This window comes from Macaca thibetana, chromosome 7, assembly GCF_024542745.1.
Source record: "Macaca thibetana thibetana isolate TM-01 chromosome 7, ASM2454274v1, whole genome shotgun sequence".
Classification (NCBI taxonomy): Eukaryota; Metazoa; Chordata; class Mammalia; order Primates; family Cercopithecidae; genus Macaca; species Macaca thibetana.
The window spans coordinates 105707789-105733940 of NC_065584.1; the positions used below are offsets into that span (position 1 = coordinate 105707789).

General features: G+C 47.2%; 2 protein-coding genes across 6 annotated transcripts in view; one reads left to right on the forward strand and one right to left on the reverse strand.

Annotated features, from left to right (window-relative positions):
* ZSCAN2 (zinc finger and SCAN domain containing 2) overlaps window positions 1-12757 on the forward strand; it is a 51634-nt gene extending 38877 nt beyond the window's left edge. For 2 of the 5 annotated variants that reach the window (XR_007727048.1, XR_007727049.1), the window contains exon 4: window positions 108-233. The gene's annotated coding sequence lies outside the window, so the exon portion shown is untranslated. The other 3 variants (XR_007727050.1, XR_007727046.1, XR_007727047.1) reach the window with 3 other exon arrangements.
* Window positions 12758-13795: 1038 nt separating this feature from the next.
* Window positions 13796-25665, reverse strand: WDR73 (WD repeat domain 73). The gene is made up of 8 exons (XM_050796085.1): window positions 25564-25665; window positions 24899-24966; window positions 23941-24029; window positions 19141-19229; window positions 18505-18569; window positions 16805-16969; window positions 16092-16457; window positions 13796-14353 (listed from the first exon to the last, which is right to left on the reverse strand). Exons 1-8 carry the CDS (start codon window positions 25602-25604, stop codon window positions 14118-14120), a joined length of 1119 nt encoding a protein of 372 aa, XP_050652042.1. The 5' UTR covers window positions 25605-25665; the 3' UTR covers window positions 13796-14117.
* Between the last annotated feature and the right edge of the window lie 487 nt (window positions 25666-26152).

Here is a 26152-nt window from a genome sequence, read left to right on the forward strand (position 1 = left end):
CAGCAGGGCGGGGACAGGAAGGCTCTCTTCTTCACCTCAAGCCTGCTGGGCTAACACTTGAGATTTTTCCTAGAGTTCACTTTGTAATGTATGTCTCTTGACTCTAGAATTTCAAGAGAAGTTCCATTTAGTGGCTTCCAAGTGGGAGTTCTGAGATGGTTTCCCAGTGAGGTGATAGAAGATGTTTGAGCTTCAGAGTGCAGTTGCAAGGCTCTTCTCTGACCTGAACAATGGCTGTAGCTGTGGACCAACAAATCCAGACTCCTTCAGTACAAGATCTCCAAACAGTTAAACTGGAAGAAGATTCCCACTGGGAGCAGGAAATTTCCCTTCAAGGGAATTACTCTGGACCGGAGACATCCTGCCAGAGCTTTTGGCATTTCCATTACCAAGAAGCATCAGGACCCCGAGAGGCCCTCCTCCAGCTCCGGAAGCTCTGTTGTCAGTGGCTAAGGCTAGAGAAGTGTACAAAAGAGCAGATCCTGGAGTTGCTGGTCCTAGAACAGTTCCTGACTGTCCTTCCCCAGGAGATCCAGATCTGGGTCCCACAGCAGCATCCAGAGAGTGGAGAGGAGGCAGTGGCCCTGGTGAAAGACTTGCAGAAAGAACCTGGAAGACAGAGGCTGGAGGTGAAATATAAAAACATAGTTCTGAGCAGTTAAAATAGAGGTATGTGAGAGGCAGAGCTGCCTTGGGTTGCTAGCAGTGTGGGCGATGTGTAGTACTTCACTATTTGTGTTAAACTGGAATTTACTTATTTCGTGGTCATGGTAGCTGCAACTTTCCTTCCAAGTTGAGGCTGACTCTTCAGAGAATGCACAACACTGGCTGCTCTGAGGGTCCGTCCCTGCCATTAAATAAGAAAATTGCTTAAAATGGCATGAGCCTCACTCTGATCAGGGAGGAGCACATATGACAGGGGTCTCTTTTTGGAGAACAGCTCTCATTCTGCAGCAGCCAGCTAGAGGCAAGCGGCTTCAGTGGCCTTTATCGACATTATTGAGCCTATTGCAAAACACCTGAATTATCCTATGTTTTTTTGCCTAGGGGTTGGCAAGGCAGGTAGGAGCAGTCCCCAGAGAGCTGGGTGGCCAGGATGCGGTGGTCCATGGCTTTATCTCCATAAAGCCTTCCACATGTCTACCCTCTTTACTGCTGTTGCAGGCTTTTGCATAAGACTGGCTTTTTCCTCTGCTTTTTTTTTTTTTTTTTTTTGGAGATGGAGTCTCACTCTGTCACCCAGGCTGGAGTGCAGTGGTGTGATCTCGGGTCACTGCAACCTCCACCTCCTGGGTTCACACCATTCTCCTGCCACAGCCTCCCAAGTAGTTGGGACTACAGGCGCCCACCACCACTCCCAGCTAATTTTTGTATTTTTGTAGAGACAGGGTTTCACCATATTGGCTAGGCTGGCCTCAAACTCCTGACCTTGTGATCCACCCGCCTTGGCCTCCCAAAGTGTTGGGATTACAGGCATGAGCCACTACGCCCAGCCTTTCCTGTGCTTTTTTATGTTTGGGATGTTTAAGTTTTAGTCCCTACAGAATTTTGACCACTTCCACCCCTTGAGGAGGGACAGGATGTGCTCTCAAAGGAGAAGGAGCCCTCAGGATCAGTACTGAGTTCTCTAAACATCCGTCCGAAGCAAGCACAGACAGAACTGCCTGTTTCAGGCAATAGTGAAGAAGTTCACAGCCAGAACCAGAGGAACAGTTGAAGCACAGCCCCAAAGTAGAACTCCAGCCTGTCCACAAGGGTGGTAAGAAAGTAGCAGTGTTGGCCCACGTGCGCCGCACGCCCTGATCGCAGCGGGGCCATGGTGTGTACGTGCAGAATGCGTGGAGCGAGCTGCGCTTGCTTGCCCTGCACTCCTCCACAGCCTGGGCCGGACCGCCTGGGACGCTGAGGCGGCCGAGGGGACCGGTCTTGCGCACCCCAGGCCGGGTCTTGCGCACCCCAGGCCCGCGCGCCCAAGTCCAGGTTGCGGTTCGCCGCACAGGCGCGTTCTCTCAACCCACGGTGGCGATGAGGCGCTGAGGCGGCCGCCGGCGCTGCGCGGGAGCCTAGGACTCGGAAGCGGCTGGGCCGAGGGCGCTGGGTGCCGGCCTCCCTGAGCCAAGGGTAGCAGGTACATGGCGCAGTAACGGCCCCTATCTCTCTCCCCGCTCCCCAGCCTCGGACGAGGCCGTCGGGCCGCCACCTCTTCTGCTCAGCTGCCTTCGCCATGGCCAATGACAGCTGCGGGCCCGCGAGCCGAGTGAGACTGGCAGTACTGCGAGCTGTGGGGGAAGATGGAGAACCTGCTGCTCTACAGCCGCCCTTCCTACTGCTGCAAGGAGCACCAGCCTCAGGACTGGAAGAAGTACAAGTTAGTGTGCCAGGGCAGCGAGGGTGTCCTCGGTCACGGAGGCAAAGCCTAGTTTGCTGACATTGAACCCAACTTTGATAGACTGCTGTTTTTCTGGTCTGACCGTCGCAACCCTCATGAAGTACAACAAGGTACGCAATAACTGGTATTTTGATGCACATAAGAAAGCACGAGCTAAAGTAAAATATCTAACAGGTGAAAAAGGTGTGAGTGTTGAACTCAATAAACCTTCAGATTCAGTCAGTAAAGACGTCTTATAGAGCCTTTGATCCAGCAATATCCCACTTCACCTACAATAATTGTTGACGCTATTTGTTAATTTGTGAATACGAATAAATGGGATAAAGAAAAATAGACAACCAGTTCGCATTTTAATAAGGAAACAAACAACTTTGTGTGTTGCATCAAACAGAAGGTTTTGACTGCTGTGGCTTTGTACTGCATGATCAACTTAGGATCTGTGATTGCTTACAGGAAGAAGATAGGCTACTAATTGAAAATGTTTTTACCTCTGGATATGAAATAAGTGCCCTGCGTACAATTTTTTTCATTCTTATATTTTGCCAGATCTGTTACCTAGCTGAGTTAATTTCATCTCTCCTTTTTTTTTATATCAAGTTCGAATTGGGATCATTTTTCTATGATTAGGTATAATTTATCAAAACTGAATTGAGAAAAAAATTACAGTATTCCTCAAAATAACATCGATCTATTTTTGTAAACCTCTTTGTACTATTAAATTTTGCCCTAAAAGACCTCTTAATAATGATTGTTGCCAGTGACTGATTATTAATTTTATTTTACTTAAAATAAGGAGCACTTTAATTACACCTGAAAAATCAGATTGTTTTGTAGTCCTTTCTATCTTACACTAATTTGAACTCTTAAAGATTACTGCTTGTTTTTTTTTTTTTTTTTTTGAGACAGAGCCTTGCTCTGTCGCCCAGGCTGGAGTGCAGTGGCCGGATCTCAGCTCACTGCAAGCTCCGCCTCCCCGGTTTACGCCATTCTCCTGCCTCAGCCTCCCGAGTAGCTGGGACTACAGGCGCCCGCCACCTCGCCTGGCTACTTTTTTGTATTTTTTTTTCAGTAGAGACAGGGGTTTCACCGTGTTAGCCAGGATGGCCTGGATCTCCTGACCTCGTGATCCGCCCGTCTCGGCCTCAAAGTGCTGGGATTACAGGCTTGAGCCACCGCGCTCGGCCTACTGCTTGTTTTGACTTTGTCAGTAATGAAACCCAATTGTAAAACGGTCACCATTTACTACCAATAACTTTTAGTTAATGTCTTACAAGGAAAAAGACACAATAAGAAGAGGTAATTTTTTTTTTTTTTTTTTTTTTTTTCAGAGTCTTGCTCTGTTACCCAGGCTGGAGTGCAGTGGTGCATTCTTGGCTCACTACAACCCCTGCCTCCCAGGTTCAAGCAATCCTCCCACCTCAGCCTCACAACTAGCTGGGACTGTAGGCACACACCACCATGCCTGGCTAATTTTTGTATTTTTAGTAGAGATTGGGTTTCGCCATGTTGCCTAGGCTGGGTTTTAAGTTAAATTTTTTTAAAAACTAAAGTGACTGGCACTAAGTGAACTTGAGATTATCCTCAGCTTCAGGTTCCTAAAATAAGGGCTTTCTTAAGCTTTCAGATAATGTATCCTCTAGGTGTAGACAATAATGCCCCATTACTAAGTCTTTTCCTTTGCTTCTCCTTAAATTGATTATACTTCCAAATTTGCTGTTATGTTTTTTCCTAATACTGTGATTTATTTGATCTACAGACAAGAACCTCGTCTCTACTGAAGAGCATCAAGGGGAGATTATGTACACATTGAAACCGAAGTGTGTTGTTACCAACTTAATGTGCAGTAACTCCTCAGATATCTGTTAAGGCATTTCCCAGATGTGATGCCAGCCTTCTTACCTGTACTGAAAGATGTTTAGCTTAGAAGAAAAAAAAAGTCCAAAATCAGATTAAAAAAAAAAAAGAAGTAGTAGCAGCGTGGGGAGGAAGGAAGTACCCTTCTGTGGGGAGGGCATAGAAGTACTCTCTGAGTGCAGAGAGTGGGGTAGAAGGTACAGCTCCCTTCTACTTGGAAGATTGGTATGTGGAGCTCAGGCTGACTGCATGAATCTCTGAGATCCTAAATGGGCACCTCCAAAGTGAAGAAGGACCTCGGTTGGCATGTTTTGTAAAACAACATAGGGGAGCCTGTGGCACATTTCCTTATGTGAGTCAGAGATTACTGGCCCCAGTAGGTTACAGTTGGAGACAGATTTTAGGTCTGGTTGGTGGGAAGGGCAAAGGGTAGGGTTAAACTAAGGTGCAGTAATCCTTAAAACAGTTCAGTGTCCCCAAACCAATTTAGATGACTCAGGTGTTTATCAAAACTGAAAAACAAGGCCAGTTGTGGTGGCTCGTGCTTGTAATTCCAGTACTTTGGAAGCCGAGGTGGATGGATTGCTTGAGCCCAGGAGTTCGAGATGAACCTGGGCAATATGGTGAAACTCTGTCTGCTCTGAAAATACAAAAAAAAAAAAAAAAATTAGCTGGGCATGGTGGCAGGCACCTGTAGTCCCAGCTACTCAGGAAGGCTGAAGTGGGAGGATCACCTGAGCCTAGGAGGTTGAGGCCAAGATCGTGCCACTGCACTCCAGCCTGGGTGACAAAGGGAGGCCCTGTCTCAAAAAAAAACACAAAAAACAAAAAACCTGAAAAACAAAATCATAAAACCCTGACAGTCAGTACCTAGATGGATATGGAGAGGAAGACCTAAAACTTCCATCTCAGAAATGTTTCATTTTGGTTTTTCACCAACCTTCCTTTGATAGGACAAAGCAGATACTAAGAGGAGGAGGAAAGGCTGTTCTGTGTCTGAACCCAGTTGGGCTAGTCCCCAATAGGAGCCGAGAGCCATGTACTCTAATGCCTCCTTTTTCTTCCCCCAGCTGAAGTGTGTTGTTACCACTGATCTTCTGGCTCTGAGAATTCCTGCAGAGAAGAGCAGGGTGGCGAGGAGATAGTGAGCAACTCCCAGGTGAGTCAGCCATTTCTCTTATACAGGTCACCTTTTCTCTCTCTTTTTTTTTAAATAGAAATATAACTCTTGAGGCACAGCTCAGTTTTCTCCTTTTGGGAAAACTATTAAGTCATTTGTCTTTACGGATTATATACTTTTAAATTTTTCTCTATAGTTTTAATTATACTTTTAAGTTTTGGGGTACATGTGCAGAACGTGCAGGTTTGTTACGTAGGTATATACGTGTCATGGTGGTTTGCTGCACCCATCAACCCATCGTCTTCATTAGGTATTTCTTGTAATGCTCTCCCTCCCCTAGCCCCCAACCCCCTTCAGATCACCTTTTACTACCAGAGTGGGGCTCCTGCAACCAACTAAAGCCGCTCAGAAATTCCGAAAGAATTTTACCCAGCAGGGAGGCCCAGAAATTTAAAATTTAGGCTCCAAAATTTCATCAGCCTGCAAAAGTTTGCCCAAATCTCCTTACCCATATGAGGCCAGTGCCACGGCTGTGGTAATGAGGGATTACATTAAAATTATTCTTTTCTTTGACCCTGAAATCATCAGATTCTAGTGATGTGCTTGTTTGCCTTAAAGATACTCGTTACTTCATTCTGTGTCGGGATATTGCTCACATGGCATGCAGTATTGTGTAGTGGAGGAAAAAAAACAAAAACCAAAAGCTTCAGAGTCCAACAGCCTTGAGTTGAATTCCCAGGCACACCCTGGACTCACTCTAACTCTGGGCAAGTCTGAGAAGCTTCTGGCTCAGTGTATAGGTGTTTAATAAATGTCAGCTTGTTTCTTTTCTCTCTCTCCTTCTGCCCCCTTTATTGCATTTAAGAGCTAAAATAATCACTGTTTCGTTTCTTCTGTTTTGTCACTTGCCCTGATTGAGGCATTAGAGAGGCATTTTGTTCCGAGGCCATGTGTTTGAGAGGGAGTGTTATGTTTCCTCAGGAGTTAGCCACACCTGGTGATTCGGCTGTATATATCTCCTAGGAGCATGGAGGGATCCAGAATCTGGACAGAAGAACCACCTAGAAATAACTCGGCAGAATTCTGAAAATGAGGTCACGCTGGGTAAGAATGCCTTTTTTTTTTTTTTTTTTCCATAGTCAAAGTTAGCTATCGAGTTTCTGTACTCCAGACCTTTTTCAGGTTGAATTTTTTTTTCTTTTCCCCTATGTCTGTTCTTATTTATTTTTTTTAAACTTTTATTTCAGTAGTTTTTGGGGAACAAGTGATGTTTGGGTACGTGGAAAAGTTCAATGGTGACTTCTGAGATTTTGGTGCACCCATCACCCAAGGGTAGTCTTTTTTATCCATCAAGTCTGTACCCAATGTGTAGTCTTTTTTTTTTTTTTTTTTGTTTGAGACTGAGTCTCACTCCATCACCCAGGCTGGAGTGGAGTGGTACAATCTTGGCTCACTGCAATGTCTGCCTCCCGGGTTCAAGTGATTCTCCTGCTTCAGCCTCCCGAGTAGCTGGGATTACAGAGATGTGCCACCACGCCCAGCTAATTTTTGTATTTTTTTTTAGTAGAGATGGGGTTTCACCATGTTGGCCAGGCTGGTCTTGAACTCCTGATCTGCCTGCCTCAGCCTCTCAAAGTGCGGGGATTACAGGCCTGAGCCACCGCAGGGCCCCAATGTGCAGTCTTTTATCCCTCAGTCTGTACCCAGTGTGTAGTCTTTTATCCCTCACCCCCTTGCTCCCACCCTTTCCCCCTGGGTTGAATGTTTCAAATCTATTTTTTCCTCAAATCTTACTCAAAAGAAAGCCAATACCATAGTCAGTTTCACCAAGGATGAGTTTCTTGACCCAGAAAGGAAAGCTCATTTTAGGGAGATGGTCAGTTTAGGTATGTGTCTGAATTTTATTTAAGATAGGTGAACACAGATACATAGTTGTGCATTTGGGCCTGAATTTTTTTTCTAATTGTTCTTTTCACTGAGCTTTCCCAAGAACCCCCTCAGACTTTAAAAAAAAAAATTACTATCAGCTGGGCCGGTGGTTCATGCCTGTAATCCCAGCACTTTGGGAGGCTGAGGCAGGCGGATCACCTAAGATCAGGAGTTCAAGACCAGCCTGGCCAACATGGTGAAACCCTGTCTCTACTAAAAATACAAAAATTAGCCAGGCATGACATCGCGTACCTGTAATCCCAGCTACTCGAGAGGCTGAGGCTGGAGAATCGCTTGAATCCAGGAGACGGAGGTTGCAGTGAGCCGAGATTGTGCATTGTACCCCAGCTTGGGTGTCACAGCGAGACTCTATCTCAAAAAAAAAAAAATTACTCTCTCTTCTCCCTGGCACATAAAATGGTTGGAATTAGATTTACCAAACCATTACATCTCCCTTTTGTGTGCCTGCAAACAGATTTTCCAATCCATAGGCCCAAAATGAACTCCCACATGGAGTAGGAGGAAAACCCAGAGTCTAGATCTTCACATTCTGGAGAAACCCATCACATCTCCCTTTTGTGTGCCTGCAAACAGATTTTCCAATCCATAGGCCCAAAGTGAACTCCCACATGGAGTAGGAGGAAAACCCGCAGAGTCTAGATCTTCACATTCTGGAGAAAAGGAGAATGTGAAAGACTGCTCAGTGGCTGGGGTGAGAGTCAAGTCTGGCCAGGTGCTAATCTGGAGAAAGCCAAGACCTGGAGCTAGCTGGAGTGGCAGGTCCTGGAGGATGAGAAGGTGGCAAAAGTGCACTGGGGATACAAGGAAACCAAGGTTTTTCTGGGAATTCTCAGAGGCCTGGATCCATGAAAAACTCCGCATCAGCCATTGAAACCACCAGGTGTACCAGATTATGGCTGAGCAGCTACAAGAGCATGGCTTCGTGTGAACCCTGGAGCAATGTTGCTATCGGTTCAAAAACCTCCTGACCAACTACTGCAAAGCCAGGAGCACCTACACACCAGGCACCAGTGCCTTCTATGATGAGATGGATGCCCTGATGAGTGCTTGGGCACTTGCTAACACCTTTGATGCCTTAGAGGTGGTAGGAGGCCGTCTTCAGGATTGAGAGGATTCCAAAGGGAACCAGGGCATAGCACTAGAAAATGTGGTGGGATGGTAATGAAGTAGTGGAGTCTCAAGAAGAATCCTGGAGCCTTGGTCCCCAGGCCTTGAGGTAGAATCCCAGTGGCAACTCTCCCCCACAGTGGACCTCAGAGCAGTGGGAGCAGTGCAGTCCTGTGGGAAGCATTCAGGCTCAGAATCAGATGTGATTATTGTCCTGGCTCTGCTATGACTAATTTAGGTCTGGAATGGCCTCATTTGGGGAAAAATTGGTGGCAACTTTAAGGGAATACTGTTTATATCCTGTCCTCAAATATTGCTTGACTCAACCCTCTACTGAACCAGTAGTCCAGGGTGGCTCACAAAGACCACTTTGAGGCTCTTGCTCTGCCTATAGCCAAGGAGTCTCCCTTCCTGCCTTTAGTAACAACATTACAGGAACAGAGGAGAGAAAGGTAGGAGTTAAAAGTTCCAGTCATTTGTTTCCATCTAAAGTGCCCTATAAGCCAGGCATGGTGGCGCATGCCTGTAGTCCCAGCTGCTCGGGAGGCTGGGGCAGGAGAATCACTTGAGCCCGGGAGTTGGAGGCTGCAGTGAGCTGTGATCATGCCACTGCATTCCAGCCTGGGCAACAGAGTGAGACCCAGACTCAGTTGAAAAATGATAATGTTATTATTAAAATAATTTAAAATAAAGTGTTCCATAGATGTGAACACTGCATAGATTATATACAACAGTCTGCCATTTAAAAGGCTTGTTGTTCTTGGGCAACCTCGTTAAACACCCTTAGCCTCCATTTTCTCATCTGGACAGTGGACATATGATGGTTTCTACCTCCTTGGGCTATTATGAGGATCCTGACACAGTATTAGCACTCGGCAAATGTTAGTTTTCATTATTATCATTATATTATGATGATGTCCCCTCCTGCTTTTCCTTGAACAGGACTTCCAGTTCCCCAGCCAGATGGGGTCACAAGGCTGCAGAAAAGTGAAGAGCTTTGGAATGAAGTTCTCCAGGACTTCAAGGAGATTCAGAAAACATCCAGCGCAGGTGGGAAATGAGTAGGAGCTAGCATTCCACCAACAAAGTCAGCCCTGGGATTCTAAACTTGGACAAGCCAGCACTGGGCAAGGGCTGAGAGGGGAACCAGGTGCTCAGTGCTCCCAGTTTACTATTCTGTGGTGTGGAAAGCACAGGAGTAGGGAAAAGAACAGAGAAGCAGGTGGCACCCAGGAAAGCCTGTTCCCCTAAGTTTGAACTTTAGTTACCTTGAAAAAAGGTATAACTGAATTGTGAGTGTTTATGATTTTATCTTTAAATTTCTGTTTCTTTTTTTTTTTTGAGACGGAGTCCCAGGCTGGAGTGCAGTGGCACAATCTTGGTTCACTGCAGCCTTTACCTCCCAGGTTCAAGCAATTCTCCTGCCTCACCCTCCCGAGTAGCGGGGATTATAGGCGCGCCACCACCATGCCTGTCTAATTTTTGTATTTTTAGTAGAGACAGGGTTTCACCATGTTGGCCAGGCTGGTCTTGCACTACTAACCTCAGGTGATCCACCCGCCTTGGCCCCCACAAAGTGCTGGGATTACAGGTCTGAGCCACTGTGCCTGATCTATCTTTAAATTTCTATTTGAATTTATTTAGGTTTTTTTAATAAAAATCTTTTTCTTTTTCTTTTCTGTTTTTTAGAGACAGGGGCTCACCATGTTGCCCAGGCTGATCTCGAACTCCTCCTGGACTCAAGCCATCCTCCCACCGCAGCCTCCCAAAGTACTGGGATTACAGACATGAACCACCATGCTTGACCTGAATTTTAACTACAATTAATTATCACTTAGCCTGGTTAATAGAAAAAATAAACATGGAAAACCCCAAATTAAAACTAGAGTCAACCTTAGATTATTAGAGGGATGAATTTCTCATCCTTAAGATGACCTTCCCCTCCCTGGTGGGGCTGTCATTTTGTTGGAATTTAAGGGATCTGATAAATCTGGGTGCTTTGAATGTGGGAAAGGCTTCAGTGATCATTCTAACCTTACAGCACACTAGAGAATCCACATTGGGAAGAAGCCCTACAAATGTGGAGAGTGCTGGAAGAGCTTTACCCAGAGCTCAAGCCTCATTACACACCAGAGAATCCATACAGAAGAGAAACCTCGTAAGTGTAGTGAGTGTGGAAAAAGTTTCATCAGTAGCTCACACCTCAGTGTACACTGCGAATGCACACTGGTGAGAAACCCTTCCAGTGCCCAGAGTGTGCAAAAAAGTTCAGAAAGAGCTCCACCCCCACCAGCCATCAAAGGATCCACACAGGAGAGAAACCCTATCTGGAATGTGGGAAAGGTTTCAGTGACCACTCAAACCTCATTACCCACCTATGAATTCACACTGGAGACCCTGTAAATGCAGGGAATGTGGGAAAAGCTTTAATCAGAGCTCAAGTCTCATTAAACAGCAGCAAATTCACACAGGAGAAAACCCCTGGCTGGGCGCGGTGGCTCACACCTGTAATCCCAGCACTTCGGGAGGCCAAGGTGGGTGAACTGCAAGGTCAGGAGATTAACACCATTCTGACCAACATGGTGAAACCCCGTCTCTACCAAAAATATAAAAATTAGCCAGACATGGTGGTGTGTGCCTGTAATTACAGCTACTTGGGAGGCTGAGGCAGGAGAATTGCTTGAACCAGGAAGTCGTAGGTTACAGTGAGCCGAGATCGTACCACTGCATCCCAACCTGGTGACAGAGCAAGACTCCATCTCAAGAAAGAAAAGAAAAGAAAAGAAAAAAGCCCCTATGAATGTAGTGAATGTGGGAGGTGATTCAACAATAGTTCACATTTTAGTGCACATCAGAGAACCCACATGGGAGACTCTAAATGTTCCCTAAATGTAGAAGAAATGTTTTTAAAGCATTGAGGCTGAAAACAGTAGGAAATCTATCCCAAGAAAGGGTTTGTCTTGCCCTTGATTCTCTACCACATCACTCACATGAGATAAAGAGAAAATTAAGATTTCAGTCTGACAGACTTTTCTCTCTCTCACTAAACACTCACTTGGCTTATGAAATAGCAGTCAGGGTTTTCTTATTTGTGCTGTTGAGACAAGTCAGTTTCCAGAGTCTTCAGAGACTACTTCTGAATTTGATTATGTCACCATCTCAGTGAGTCTTCACTGTGATTCTGTGCCTTAACTTTCAGTTTGGCAATGGGGTGAGATTCTTGTCTCTGAGACCCTCCCTCAAGGACAGAGGCGGCTCTGCACTACTGCACTGATGACGTTAATGATGGTTGGGTCAGCTGTGGGCTGTTCTAAGCACCTGGCAGCTAGACATGGGTTTATTAACTAAAGGAAATCATAAAGGTCTATTGTTCTCTGAGAGGACTGGGGCTCAGAACATGTCTACATTTCCCCAAATGCCTTTTCTTAGGATTGACTTGGCATCAATTGAGAGGAAAGCATTCTATATACTTAATCCTTTGGAGGAAGGGAAAGGAGAATAGTTCCAACACTAGAGGTTGGCTTTTTAACCATAACTTACTCCTCCTCTCAATGTATTGGGTTGAACCTTACAAGATTGCTGTTTTGGTCTACAAAACCAGCAATTTTACAATTCAATCTAAGTAGAATTTGTGTGGCAGGATTGCTTTAAATGCGCAACAGCGCTTGCAGTAGAGCCTTACAGCTCATACTGTATCCTAAAAATGTGAGACTGGGTCTAGAAGGTTGTGAGCCAGAATAATGAAGTATAAAAAGCCTTTTCTGTATATGTCCAGAGCAGTAACTAGGAACTGTGGCATTAAGAAGTGTCCTAGTTGGAGAGCTTACCTCTCTATCACCTTCTTCAAGCGCACTAGTTCCTGTCTATGCTCAGGTGTCCTCAGGGCTGGGGTCTCCAGATCCTGGGGAAGAGTCTACGTGTAGGCCAACGGGTTCCTGTGGATTTGAGCCTCTCTCTAAGAGCCGAACAGAGACCCTGGAAGGACTCATGTACAGAACAAATGGGATTTAGAAATAAATGGAATACAGTTTCTACCTCTGAAAATGGTTCTTTTTGTGTGTTTAAACTTTTTTCCCACAACTTTCTAGAATTGCAAAACAAAGCACAATTTACACATACTATGAGTATACCAATTAGATTCATGAAATAATCTGATTAAGTCATGAGTCGTGTTTTTGGAAAAGAGCTTACTCAAATATCTGTCAAAAGTCACTGATGGGCTGTGGCATGACATTCTTTTTTTCTTTAAGAATTACCTTTGGCCGGGCACGGTGGCTCACACCTGTTATCCTAGCACTTTGGGAGGCCAAGGTGGGTGGATTGCCTGAGCTCAAGAGTTTGAGACCAGCCTGGGCAACACGGTGAAACCCTGTCTCTACTAAAATACAAAAGAAATTAGCTGGGTGTGGCAGCATGCACCTGTAGCCCCAGCTATTTGGGAGGCTAAGGCAGGAGAATTGCTTGAACCCAGGAGGTGGAGGTTGCAGTGAGCCGAGATCATGCCACTGCACGCAAGCCTGGGCGACAGAGCAAGACTCCATTTCTACAAAAATAATAATAATAATAATAATAATAATAATAATAATAATTCAGCCACCTTAGGAAGCCTCTCATTTATGTATTTCTAGCATGTAGTTAGTGTTGCACATGGGAAGGGCTTAATAGATGCTGACAGAGTGAACAACTTATTTAACCTTATCACCTATTGTGTGTGTGTGTATGTGACAGGGTCTCACTCTGTTGCCCAGGCTGGAATACAGTGGCATGATCACAGCTCACTGAAAACTCCACCTGCCAGGCTCAGGCAATCCTCCCACCTCAGCCTCTTGAGTAGCTGGGACTACAGGCTCACACCACCACACCCAGCTAATTTTTCTATTTTTAGTAGAGACAGGGTTTCACCATGTTACTTAGTCTGGTCTCGAACTCTTGGACTCAAGTAATCCACCTTTCTTGGCTGCCTACATTGCTGAGATTACAGGCATGAGCCACCATGCCCAGCCAATTTTTTTTTTTTTTAAGGGACAGGATCTTGCTATGTTGCCCAGGCTGGTCTACTCCTCAGCTCAAGCAATCTGCCCACCTCAGCCTCCAAAAGTGCTGGGATTACAGGTATGAGCCACCATGTCCAGCACACTTTAATATTCACTATGGGCCCTCAAAAGGAAATGTTTGTGGGGCCACCAAAAGCAAATGTCCCTTGAACCTAGTCACTTGGGGGGACAAGTGTGGGAAAGTGCATCTGTGTACCCATGAGAACCACTCAAGATGAGCAGAAATCTTGTTTTGCTATTTCCTTAATTGCTACTAGGGCTGGGATTTTTTTATGTTTATTGGCCCCTCTACATTTTTTTCTTTAAAAAAATTCACAAAGCATGTTTGTTAGCTCTTTCGATTCTTCCTATGCTAGTGTGAAGACAGGGACAAAACACTGCCATTTTACACTCTTAGATGTAACAGTAGCTACTAAGTAGTTACACCATGCATTTCTTCTAACCTTCACAATATCACTACGAGGTAGTTCTTACTATCCTCATTTTACAGATAAGGAACCTGAGGCTAAGTGACGCTGGTGTACTTGCCCAAGGCCACACAGCTGGTAACAGGGACTGGCAGTCACTTGAGTCCTACATCAGTAGCCTTGCTACTACAGCAGCTCCTCCCCTTTCTAGAGGCCTGGATGGAAAGATGCTGGTGTCAGCAGGGGGCACAAAGGTCCACCCAATCCCACACATGCAAAGAGGCATCATTTGTTGCTGATAACAAAGTCCTTGGTCTGCAGGGGTGCCAGGTGTGGGTGGTGACCAAAGGAGCAGGGTCCGTCCCGCATCCATCTAGGAAGACGTGACCTCTGTGAGTGAAGAGAGGTTCTACTTGGCTCTGCGTTCCATTCCAAGATGTGGCATCATAGACCTGGACTGTACCATCAAAACCTGAGAATATAGAAAAGAGAGGCTTGACAATGAATCCCTAATTTTATTTTAAAATAATTTTCTTTCTTTTTTTAATAGAGATGGGGTTTCACCACGTTGACCAGGCTGGTCTTAAACTCCTGGCCTCAAACAATCCTCCCATCTCAGCCTCCCAAGGTGCTAGGATTACAGGCATGAGCCACTGCACCCAGCCCCTAAAATACTTTTAATAATTTGCTCTGTAGTACCAAAACAGGCTATTGGATGAGGAATCAAGGCACTTAAAGGCTAACCATGGGCAAGTAGCATCTGCCCTCAGTGTTGGCAGCTGATGACTCCCTGGGGCATGTAACCATGGGCATCGTTGTGCACCTGTTACGCGTGAGGCTTGAAGGCTAATTCTGGACAAGTATTACCTCTTTTAATCCTCAGAACTGTGTGACACAGATACTGTTATTTTCCCCAGGAAACTGAGGCTTAAGAGACTTCTTCAAACCTTTGCAAGTTGCCCCAGATTCCAATCCCCTACCTCTGGGTCCCTCTCAGCAGATGGCCTTGTCTCCTACTCAGCGAGGGAAACAGAAGCCTTTGGAGAGAAATACCCTCACGTCCCTGCACAATCTAGCTGCACGCACACTCATCCCATCCTGCCATCTTCCTGTTACTGAAGAGCCAGCCCCTCTACCTGAGCTTGGCTTTTCTATTCTTTCTGGATCCTGGCATTTCTAATCATCCTTTCTTGCTCTCAATGATTTTTTTCAACCCCCACCTGTCTCAACAGATCCTTCCTGTTGGCTTTTAGATACCCACATTAAGTACCCAAGCAACTAGATGCCACCAGACCAGACCCAGGAGCCTGCTGACCTAACTGGCTTACTACTTTTTTTTTTTTTTTTGAGGCAGAGTGTTGCTCTGTCGCCAGTCTGGAGCAAAGTGGCGTGATGTCAGCTGACTGCAACCTCCGACTCCCGGGTTCAAGTGATTCCCCTGCCTCAGGCTCCCGAGTAGCTGGGACTACAGGTGTGCACCATCACACCTGGCTAATTTTTTTTATTTTAGTAGAGACAGGGTTTCACCATGTTGGCCAGGATGGTCTCAATCTCCTGACCTTGTGATCCACCTGCCTCGACCTCCCAAAGTGCTGGGATTATAGGCGTGAGCCACCGCGCCTGGCCAGCTTGCAACATTTCAAAAGGTAAGTAGGCTGAGAAGTACCCTTGAGGTCCTGTCCCCGCTTCTCTTTTTTTTTTTTCTTTTTGGGACGGAGTCTCTCTCTGTCGCCCAGGCTGGAGTGCCGTGGCGCAATCTCAGCTCACTGCAAGCTCCGCCTCCCGGGTTCACACCATTCTCCTGCCTCAGCCTCCCGAGTAGCTGGGACTACAGGCGCCCGCCACCGTGCCCAGCTAATTTTTTGTATTTTTAGTAGAGACGGGGTTTCACCATGTTAGCCACTGTCCCCTCTTCTTTCTGACCCAGCCCTATGTCTGTCTCAGTGTCTTACTGTCTGCAGGCCCCTCCACCAACCTAAGACCTGAATTCCTGCTAGGCTAGGAAAGGCCTGCTGCCAGTGTGTGGAAGTTTAGTAGCCAGTGGGGGAAAAGGCCTGCCACTGAAGAACCTGGAGAGTTCGAATTTCTCTGTGAGCAACTTTAACTTCTGGAGTCAGGTTTATCATGTTGCTGGAGGCTCCTTCCTGAGCACGCAACAGTCCCCTGAAAGAAAGAGATCAGATAACAGACAAAATCCTGCTCGGTAGTACCTGAGATGGCCAAGCAATTCTTCAGGCTTGGGGCCCAAGTCACTCGTAGCAGCTCTGGGTCAGGGCTAGGTATGGATACTGGGCACTGGACTGAGCTCACAGGATGGCAGAGATCCCGGGGGTCAAGAAGACAAAGATGCCCATCTGAGCCAAGGCTGGCAATGCTGGGCCCAGGGCCCTGGCCCCTGCTCCCAACTTCGGCACACCATCTCTCTCCACCAGACCCAGGGCCAGGGCTGCGATTCTCCAACGGTGCCCACTTCTGGCGGGTGTCAACAAGCCCCAGCCGGCCCGAAGCACAGCAGAAGGCAAAGGTGTCTGCATCTAGGACCTGCAGGCTACTCAGCTCCTCACTGTCACTGACATCTGGAAGACCAAGAGCAAAGGAGACAAGCAGCTGAAGGCAGATGGATCTGGCAATCTGGCAGGGCTGGCTGGTCACAGGTCCCTTTCCACCAGTGCCAGGCAGAATAAATCACATCTCCCTTCCCACTCATCTTGCCATTGTCTGCTCGGCTGGTTGGGTGCTGGTCCCTGGGACTGCCTAATCCTGCCCCAGCATGGGAGCCTTTTGAGGCCAGGGCTCACCTCTTATTCACCTTGTATCCCCAACACGTGGCACACAGGGTTGAACTCAGTTTCCATAGTGGCTGAGTTGGGCTGGGGGGTGATGCCGGCTGGAGCAGCCAGCAAGGGGCAAAGTACCACAATACCTGAGGTGTACGTGGTCTTCCGGGATTCCAGATCAACGACCTGCAGACTGCGGAGTCTCGCCCCATGGAGGACTCTAGGTGCCATTGAGGTGAAGACAGCCACCCTAGGCCAGAGACTCTCCTCTTTCTCATGCACACCAATGGTGCTGACAGCTTTAATGACATCTAGGGGAAAACGAAAAGAGGCTAAAATCCAGAACTTTAATGAAGGTTTGAAACATGACAGGCCAGCCAGCTGTCATCCCCTGTACATTTAGAAGGTCAAGAAAGAAAAGGAGCTGCCGGTTGGCAAGAGATGATGTTGAGACATAACCACTCTGACTCATGTTTACATTTTTGAAACCATCAGAAACATTTCAATTTCTTTATTATTTGTCTTATAAACTGTTTTTTGCAAATAGAAGATAATGCCATCTGAAAACCCAAAAAGCAATTCTGGCTTTTTATATTTTTGTGGAGAACAGGTAGAAGAAAAGGAATGAACACGCTGCTGATGTCACACCTTCAGCGACAAGTCACAGGTACAGAATTCATGAACTGATGTTATTTCTTCAAAAACGTGTTCCATGACCTCGAGTGACTTGCTAAAGCCTAGCAAGTACAGGTCACGTTACAGATGTCATTGTCTTGTAAGGTGGACAAGAAAGTCCACATCTTTTTTACACTGAATGGAACATCCTTGGCTTTGAGTCAAGTTTTGTTTTGGTTCTTTTGTTTTTTTGAGACAGAGTCTCACCCTGTTGCCCAGGCTGGAGTCCAGTGGCACAATCTCAGCTTACTGCAGCCTCCACCTCTCAGGTTCAAGCAATTCTCCTGCCTCAGCCTCCCGAGTAGCTGGAATTATAGATGTGTACCCTCATGCCCAGCTAATTTTTTTGTATTTTTAGTAGAGATGGGGTTTCGCCACGTTGCTCAGGCTGGGCTCAAACTCCTGGTCAGGCGACCCACCTACCTCGGCCTCCCAAAGTGCTGGGATTACAGGCCTGAGTCACCGCACCCAGCCAAGTTTTAGTTTTTATTTGGTTGTCTCCACCCGCTAGGTTAATAGGCAGGTTCTCCTCTCTGTATTCTACATCTGAGGCTTCTCTTAATATATGCTTAATGCTGCCAAAGAGGTGAGCTCACTTGAGCAGCCTTAGCTCTGCCCTTGCCACTGCCCCTGCCTAGGGACAGTAGTTCTCTGGATGAACTCAATTCCAGGAGCAGGTTACAGGAAGCTCCATTTGGGGCTTGGATGTCATGTCGTGGTTGCTAATTCATCTTGTCTGCATTAAAGTAGATACTGCACCTGGCTCTGAGTCTACTTCTTTTTTTTTTTTTTTTGGAGACACAGTTTTGCTCTTGTTGCCCAGGCTGGAGTGCAGTGGCATGATCTCGGCTCACTGCAATCTCCACCTCCCGGGTTCAAGCGAATCTCCTGCCTCAGCCTCCCCAGTAGCTGGGATTACAGGTGCCCACCACCACGCCCGACTAATTTTTTTTATTTGTAATAGAAATGGGTTTCACCATGTTGTACAGGGTGGTCTTGAACTCCTGAACTCAAGTGATCCACCCAGCTCAGCTTCCCAAAGTGCTAGGATTACAGGCATGAGACTGTCCCTAGCCTGGGTCTACTTCTTAACTGGCTCAGATTAGGGGACAGGAGTGTATGAGTCACACTTTCCTAGAACCCCAAACCCCATCAAGTCAAATTCACTCACCACTGTCCTCTGCAACTTGCCACACCTGCAGATAACAACCTGGAAGGCCACTAGTCACCAGCAATCTATTCAGAATAAACAGAAAATCAGTCCAGACCATGGGGAGCTTATCCACACAGGTCCCTTCCCCTCTCCAGCCCACTTAGCTTGGGACTCCACTTCCCATATCAGGAAATCTTACTGCAAGATCATCAAGGCCAACCACCCTCACTTCACAGATAAGAGGCAGGCTCAGTCCACTTTAGGGAGACTGAGCCTAAGCTTCCATGTGTCATGATGGTAACCTAGAGAGGACACCAGTATGGGGCCAAACACAACCTGACCCAGAGACTCTTAGCCTCTCCCAACTAAGCAATTATCACCCAAGAGCAACAGAAGAGCATCCTTCTGTCCCGTTTCTATTCCCTGGAGCAACTCCGGTAGACCTATTTCTTAAAATAGTCAAAGGGTTCTGGGGGGCTATGAAGCCACAGCAGTGGTTTCTTTGTATTCTAAATCTGGGCGTATCTGTGTGCACGCACTTGTGTACTCACATGTGCCCGTGTGCTGAGGGGGTGGGAATGGAGACGAGGAGGCAGAATACCCCTCAGGCATCCCATCCTGCGTGGATGGTCTGGATCACAGAATTGACCATACCTGGTATGTGGCACGTGCTTTAGATCAAAGATAGACCTGTCTGAAAATCCTCCATGGCGCACTTTGAAATCTCTTTCTGGGAATAAGCCCTACAATACAAAGGAGTAGCCAATCAGAGCCAGTTCTTCAAATGAACATTTCAGAGGAACTCTTAAGTGAGGAGTCAGGTCCCAGCCTGGCAGGAGGCCATGGAAGCCACTCAGCTGGTGATAGGGCGTTGGTGTGCTGGTATTTGGCAATGTTGGTCTCAGCTGCCTACACATACAGCTTCCTTTTTCCTTTGCACATCCAAAACCCTTCTAGCCTTTCACTAGCCCCTTTTACTACAGCACAAGCATTATACTCCAGGCCTTCCTAGAGAAGCCAGAGAAGCTTAACAGCTTCATCAAAGAAAGCAGTGGACACATCCCCATTTCTCCCTCCATTCTCCTGCTGGAAACCAGGTGGATTCCTCTAACAATAAAAATTAACAATGACAACTTATCAGTGTTCACTGTGTCAGGCGCAGTGTTTAGGGCTTTATCACATTTAATTCTTACAACCTCCTATGATACAGGTACTATAATTATCCCTATTGTACAAATGACACAATTAAGGCACAAGGAGCTTCAGCCACTTTTCTAAGGTCATGCAGGTATTAAGTTGTGAATTTGAACCAAAGTCTCTCTAGCCCAAGTCCATACTGTTGGCCACTAGCCTCTACTATCTCCATGTAAGGAACGAGAGGCAAGGGAAAAGGAGGTGGCCATAGAAGAAACAAGGCAAACCTGGTGGTGAGCAGGCCACCTCCTTTTCCCTTGCTTCTCGTTCCTTACATGGAGATAGTAGAGGCTAGTGGCCAACAGTATGGACTTGGGCTAGAGAGACTTTGGTTCAAATTCACAACTTAATACCTCAGGAAAAATGCCAAGTTTGTAGATTGACATGGTGGCTCACGCCTATAATCCCAGCACTTTTTGAAGCTGAGGCAGCAGACTGCTTGATACCAGGAGTTCAAGTCCAGCCTGGACAACATGGCAAGTCTGTCTCTTCACAAAATTTAAAAAGTTAAAAAAGACCAGGCATGGTGGGTCATGCCTGTAATCTCAGCACTTTGGGAGGCTGAGGCAGGCGGATCACCTAAGGTTGGGAGCTCAAGACCAGCCTGGGCAACTTGGCGAAAACCCATCTCTACTAAAAATACAAAAATTAAATGGGTGTGGTGGTGCACACCTGTAGTCCCAGCTACTCAGGAGGCTGAGGCAGGAGAATAGCTTAAACTGGGGAGACGGAGGTTGCAGTGAGCTGAGATCACGCCACTGCCCTCCAGCCTGGGGTACAGAGTGACACTCTCTGTCTCAAAAAAAAGTTTAAAAAAAAAAAAAAGCCAAATTTGTACTCATAAAACCCAGAGGCTACAGAAGCTATCATCTTCCCCATCTCCAGTCAGGCTTGAGTCAGGGGTTCACCCAGACTGAGCCTCGCTGTGAGAAGTGAGCCTGACTGGGGATGGGGAAGATGATAGCTTCTGTAGCCTCTGGGTTTTATGAGTACAAATTTGGCTTTTTTTTTTTTTTAAACTTTTTTTTGAGACAGAGAGTGTCACTCTGTACCCCAGGCTGGAGGGCAGTGGCGTGATCTCAGCTCACTGCAACCTCCGTCTCCCCAGTTTAAGCTATTCTCCTGCCTCAGCCTCCTGAGTAGCTGGGACTACAGGTGTGCACCACCACACCCATTTAATTTTTGTATTTTTAGTAGAGATGGGTTTTCGCCAAGTTGCCCAGGCTGGTCTTGAGCTCCCAACCTTAGGTGATCCGCCTGCCTCAGCCTCCCAAAGTGCTGAGATTACAGGCATGACCCACCATGCCTGGTCTTTTTTAACTTTTTAAATTTTGTGAAGAGACAGACTTGCCATGTTGTCCAGGCTGGACTTGAACTCCTGGTATCAAGCAGTCTGCCGCCTCAGCTTCAAAAAGTGCTGGGATTATAGGCGTGAGCCACCATGTCAATCTACAAACTTGGCATTTTTCCTGAGCTTTCTCTCTTGAGATTCTAATTCAGTATGTTTGGGAAGTATGCTAGGAATATGCATTTTAGCCAGCACTCCTAATGGCCCTGGTAGGGTGGTCCTCAGGCTATGATAAAAACTGGGCCACATCTGCATGGGATCTAGCCTCTCCCAGGCTGAGCAGTGTTTTTCTATGTCCTTGTCTAGCCTCTCGGCCTCTTCTATTCTAAACAATTCGACCCAACTTCATACCATGGTGATGCCCTAAGATAAATTTATTTACTTATTTTTGTGAGACAGAGTGTCACTCTGTTACCTAGGCTGGAGTGCAGTGACGCCATCTCAGGTTACTGCAACCTCTGCCTCCTGGGTTTAAGGGATTCTCTGGTGCCTCAGCCACCCTTGAGTAGCTGGGATTAAAGGCATATACCACCACACCCAGCTAATTTTTTTTTTTCTTTTTTTTTTTGAGACAGAGTCTTGCTCTGTCACCCAGGCTGGATGCAGTGGTGTGATCTTGGCTCACTGCAACCTCCACCTCCCGGGTTCAAGCGATTCTTCTGCCTCAGCCTCCCGCGTAGCTGGGACTACAGGCATGCTACCACACCCGGCTAATTTTTGTATTATTAGTAGAGATGGGGTTTCACCACATTGGCCAGGCTGGTCTCAAACTCCTGACCTCATGATCCGCCCGCCTCAGCCTCCCAAACTGTTGGGATTACAGGTGTGAGCCATGTGCCTGGCCGAATTTTTTTTAATAGAGATGGCGTTTCACCATGTTGGCCAGGCTGGTCTTGAACTTCTGGCCTCAAGTGATCTGCCCACCTCAGTCTCCTGCTCCCAAAGTGCTGGGATTACAGGCATGAGCCACCACGCTCGGATTGTTTCTTATTTCATTAAATAATTTAAAAACAAAACAAAACAAAAAAGGCCAGGTGCAGTGGTTCACACCTGCAATCCCAGCACTTTGGGAGGCAGGAGGATTGCTTGAGCTCAGGAGTTCGAGACCAGCCTGGGTAACCTGGCAAGATTCTGTCTCTACCAAAAAATACAAAAGCTAACCTGGTGTGGTGGCACATGCCTGTGGTCCCAACTACTTGGGATCCTGAAGTGGGAGGATGGCTTGAGCCCAGGAGGCAGACGTTGCAGTGAGCTGAGATCACGCCACTGCACTACAGCCTAGGTGACAGAGTGAGATCCTGTCTCAAAAAAAAAAAAAAAAAAAAGAAATGTGGGGCCAGGAGTGATGGCTCATGCCAGTAATCCCAGCACTTTGGGAGGCCGAGGCAGGTGGATCACTTGAAGCCAGGTGTTTGAGACCAGCCTGGCCAACATTGCGAGACCTCATCTCTACAAAAAAAATTAACAATTCGCCAAGCATGGTGGTGCATGCCTGTAGTCCCAGCTACTCGGGAGGCTGAGGCGGGAGGATCACTTGAGCATGGGAGGTTGAGGCTGTAGTGAGCCAGGATCGCACCACTGCACTCCAGCCTGGGTGACAGAGCAAGCCCTTGTCTCACACAAAAAGGAATTCAGGAGCAAACACTCCAATTCCTGCCCCTACGTGGCCCTACAAGGTCATCTGCCTGTATGCCTCACTCCTCCCTTGTCCTCTGATGACTAATAGCATCCCCTGGACTCCTGATCTATCCTCATCTTCTATTCCTGGAAGCAGGAGCATGTTCCCTGTGATATTCCCTCATTTTCACCCTCTCCCTCTTCGAGGGTTACTTTCCCACAACTTGTAACTCTGCTCAAGCCTCTGTGTTTAGGAAACCTTCCCTCAGATCTGTGTTTCCAACTAGTTGCTGCTTTAGCTTCTTCCCTCCCTAGATTTCCTGACTCTGCTTCCTCTTCATTTTTAGTCTTTGGGCCTAACCACCACCAGCAAAAATCCTGTAGCAGAGGTCACCAAGAGCTTCCCAATTGCCAGTCTTATGAATGAACTCTTCAATTCCTCATCTGAATGATTTTTGTTTTGTTTTGTTTTTGAGATAGAGTCTTGCTCTGCTGCCCAGGCTGGAGTGCAATGGCACGATCTCAGCTCACTACAACCTCCACCTCCCAGGTTCAAGCGATTCTCTTGCCTCAGCCTCCTGAGTAGCTGTGATTACAGGCGCAGGCCACCACACCTGGCTAATTTTTGTATTTTTAGTAGAGATGGGGTTTCACCATGTTGGTCAGGGTGGTCCCGAACTCCTGACCTTGTGATCCGCCCAACTTCGGCCTCCCAAAGTGCTGGGATTACAGGCGTGAGCCACTGTGCCTGGCCTTCAATTCCTCATCTGAATGATTTTATTGGAATTCTAGACAGCTACTAACTCTTTTCTTCTTGAGAAGTTCTCTTCTCTTGGCTTCAGAAACATTGACCTTTCCTAAGATTCCCCTACCTCAGAGGCTATTCTTTCTTAGTATTCTTTGGGGGTTCATCTTCCTGTACTCATCCTTTAAATGTGTTCCCTGAGTTTCTGTCCTCACTATATTCTCCTCACTCCTTACATACCACACATTCACTAGGTGACTTGAACCACTCTGAGCATTTCAACTGCCCTCTATATCCTTAATCACTCCCTAAATCTATTTCTGATAAAGTATAACCCACCTCTTCCTCTGATAGCCCTCTATAAACCACGAGACATTCTACAGCATTGATCTCTGTGCATATCTGCCTCCCTCTATTAGACTAAAAGGGCAGGCCTAGCGCTTGCTGTCTTTCCAGTATCCAGGACAATACATGGTAGATAACAGGAGCACCACAAATATTTAATAAATAAATAAATGTCGACATACTCAGCATTTATATTTCAAGTTACCTTGTTTTCCTTTACAGAAAGTCTGAGCGGTAATTTCAGATGAAGAATTTCATTCTTTTTCAGGCTTTCATAGCCAGCAACAAAGACTCCTGGAAAAAGAAGCAGAGGTAGCTGTGACAAATTGTTAGAAAGATTGCAGACCATGGATAGGTCTATAAACTCCACCCAATCCCCCAAAGTAAGGATAAATTCCTTCAGTGTGCAGCCTTGTATGGAGGAATTGAGTATCTGGTTTTCTTTTTTTTTCAGACAAGGTCTCGCCGGGTCAGCCAGGCTGGAGTGCAGTGGTCTGATCACAGCTCACTGCAGCCTCAACCTCCCAGGCTCAAGTGATCCTCCCATCACAGCCTTCGGAGTAGCTGAAATTATAGGCGTGGGCCACCATGCTCGGCTAATTTTTGTAATTTTTGTAGAGACAGGGTTTCCTTGCTCAGGTTGGTCTCAAACTCCTGGAATCAAGCAGTCTGCCTGCTGCCTCAGCCTCCCGAAGTGCCCAGCCTGAAGATTTTTTTTTTTTTTTTTTTTTAGACAGTCTCACTGTAAGCCACACTGGAATGCAGTGTCATGATCTTGGCTCACTGCAACCTCCACCTCCTGGGTTCAAGTGATTCTCCTGCCTCAGCCTCCCCAGGAGAGGCTGATGGTGCAGCCTCGCCCAGCTAATTTTTGTATTTTTAGTAGAGACGGGGTTTCACCATGTTGGCCAGACTGGTCTCGATCTCCTGACCTCAGGTGATCTGCCCACCTCGGCCTCCCAAAATGCTGGGATTACAGGCGTGAACCACTGCTCCCGGTCAAAGATCTTAATAAAAGGAATATTAGTGCTGATGGGGCATCAAATTGCTACAAGTGACTCTCAAGTGCCCAGAAGAGTGGGTTGGGTCCCTCTAGGCTTAGCTCCTGAAACCCAGCTCAGGAGTGAAATTCCCTCTCCTTCAGGGCCAAGAAGGTATACCACCTTTGTCATCAATCCATTCAAGGACTCGAGTGGCTCCTGAGAGGTCGAATGCATAGAAATCCTGGTACCTGCACAAAAGGGACAAAAAATCACACGATGCACAGCACTTCACAGCTCAGATAACTCCAAGATGGCAGCCGCATGGTTCAGTGGCCCAAGCTCTGGAGTCAGGAAGACGTGGGACCGAGTTTGCTTCGCATTTTACTCCCTGTTTCTGGGACCAGGCCAGTCTGTTGATGTCCCTGAGCCTCTGTCCTCATGTGTGGACCTCCCAGGGTACCCAGATTTCCCAAGGTTGACATGAGGAATCAATGAGGTCATCTGTGTTCTGAGCTGAACTCAGAACTGAACTCCCAAGGTTGACATGAGAATCAATTAGGTCATTTGTGTTCTGAGCTGAACTCAGAGGCTGGCGCAAACTAACTGGGCACTGCTTCTTCACAAGCCAGGCTCTCACTAGTAATCTCACAACACGCGCACGCAGGAAGGAGCCATTTCCTAAAGATGGGGGCCTAGGCCCAGGCGGAGTCCTCCGCCGCCGCGAGCCCCGAGGCCACAGCTGGCCCACTGTGCACCAGGATCTGCAACGTGCCTCCACCTGCACCCATCCGCCCGCCAGGCCAGATTAGGGCCCAGCTCCCGTCTCCCAACCCCGCATGATTTACAAGCGCAAGGATTCCACCAGCCAGTCCTCCTCAGGATCCATGGCAACGGCCGCTTCCGGCGTCTCACTTCCGCCTCAGAGCCTTCGGGGCCGCGCGGCTCTCGCGACATGTGGGCAGGGCCTCCCGTTAAGGGCGGGGTCAAGAGGCAGAGCTGCGCCCCAGCCTGGGTGGGTTACGGGTTTTCTTTGCGAAAGCTACGGGAAAGTGACCTGAAATCGGGACTTCCCGGCTGTCAGCTCCGAGCAGGCCTTGAGGACCAAATGATCGCCCGTTTTAGGGCCGGGTGTTTGCAGCCCAAGAGAGGGGCAATCAGTGCTCCAAGGCCAGAAATAATACAGGACCGCCCGGTTAAATTCGAATTTCAGAAAAACGGTGAATAATTTTTTTCCTACGAGTATGTTCATGCAATATTTGGTACATTTTATTAGATAAAATTAATGTTTATCTGAAATTCGAATTTAACTGGGTGTCCAGTATTTTTATTTGCTAACGCTGGCAACCCTACTGACGGCCAGAGAAGAGAGAAGGCGGCCGGCAGGGTCTGGATCCCAACTCAGCGCTCCGCTGCAAGCCCGGCGGGAAGATTGAG

What these genes read in the sequence shown, in the direction of transcription:
- WDR73 (XM_050796085.1), bottom strand. Translation starts at nt 25,604, where the DNA reads ATGGATCCTGAGGAGGACTGGCTGGTGGAATCCTTGCGCTT. An exon ending in CTGGTGGAATCCTTGCGCTT is followed by an intron (nt 24,967 to 25,563) that starts GTAAATCATGCG and finishes CCTTTTGTGCAG; the next exon opens with GTACCAGGATTTCTATGCAT. An exon ending in GCAAGTTGCAGAGGACAGTG is followed by an intron (nt 16,970 to 18,504) that starts GTGAGTGAATTT and finishes GTTTTCCCCTAG; the next exon opens with ATGTCATTAAAGCTGTCAGC.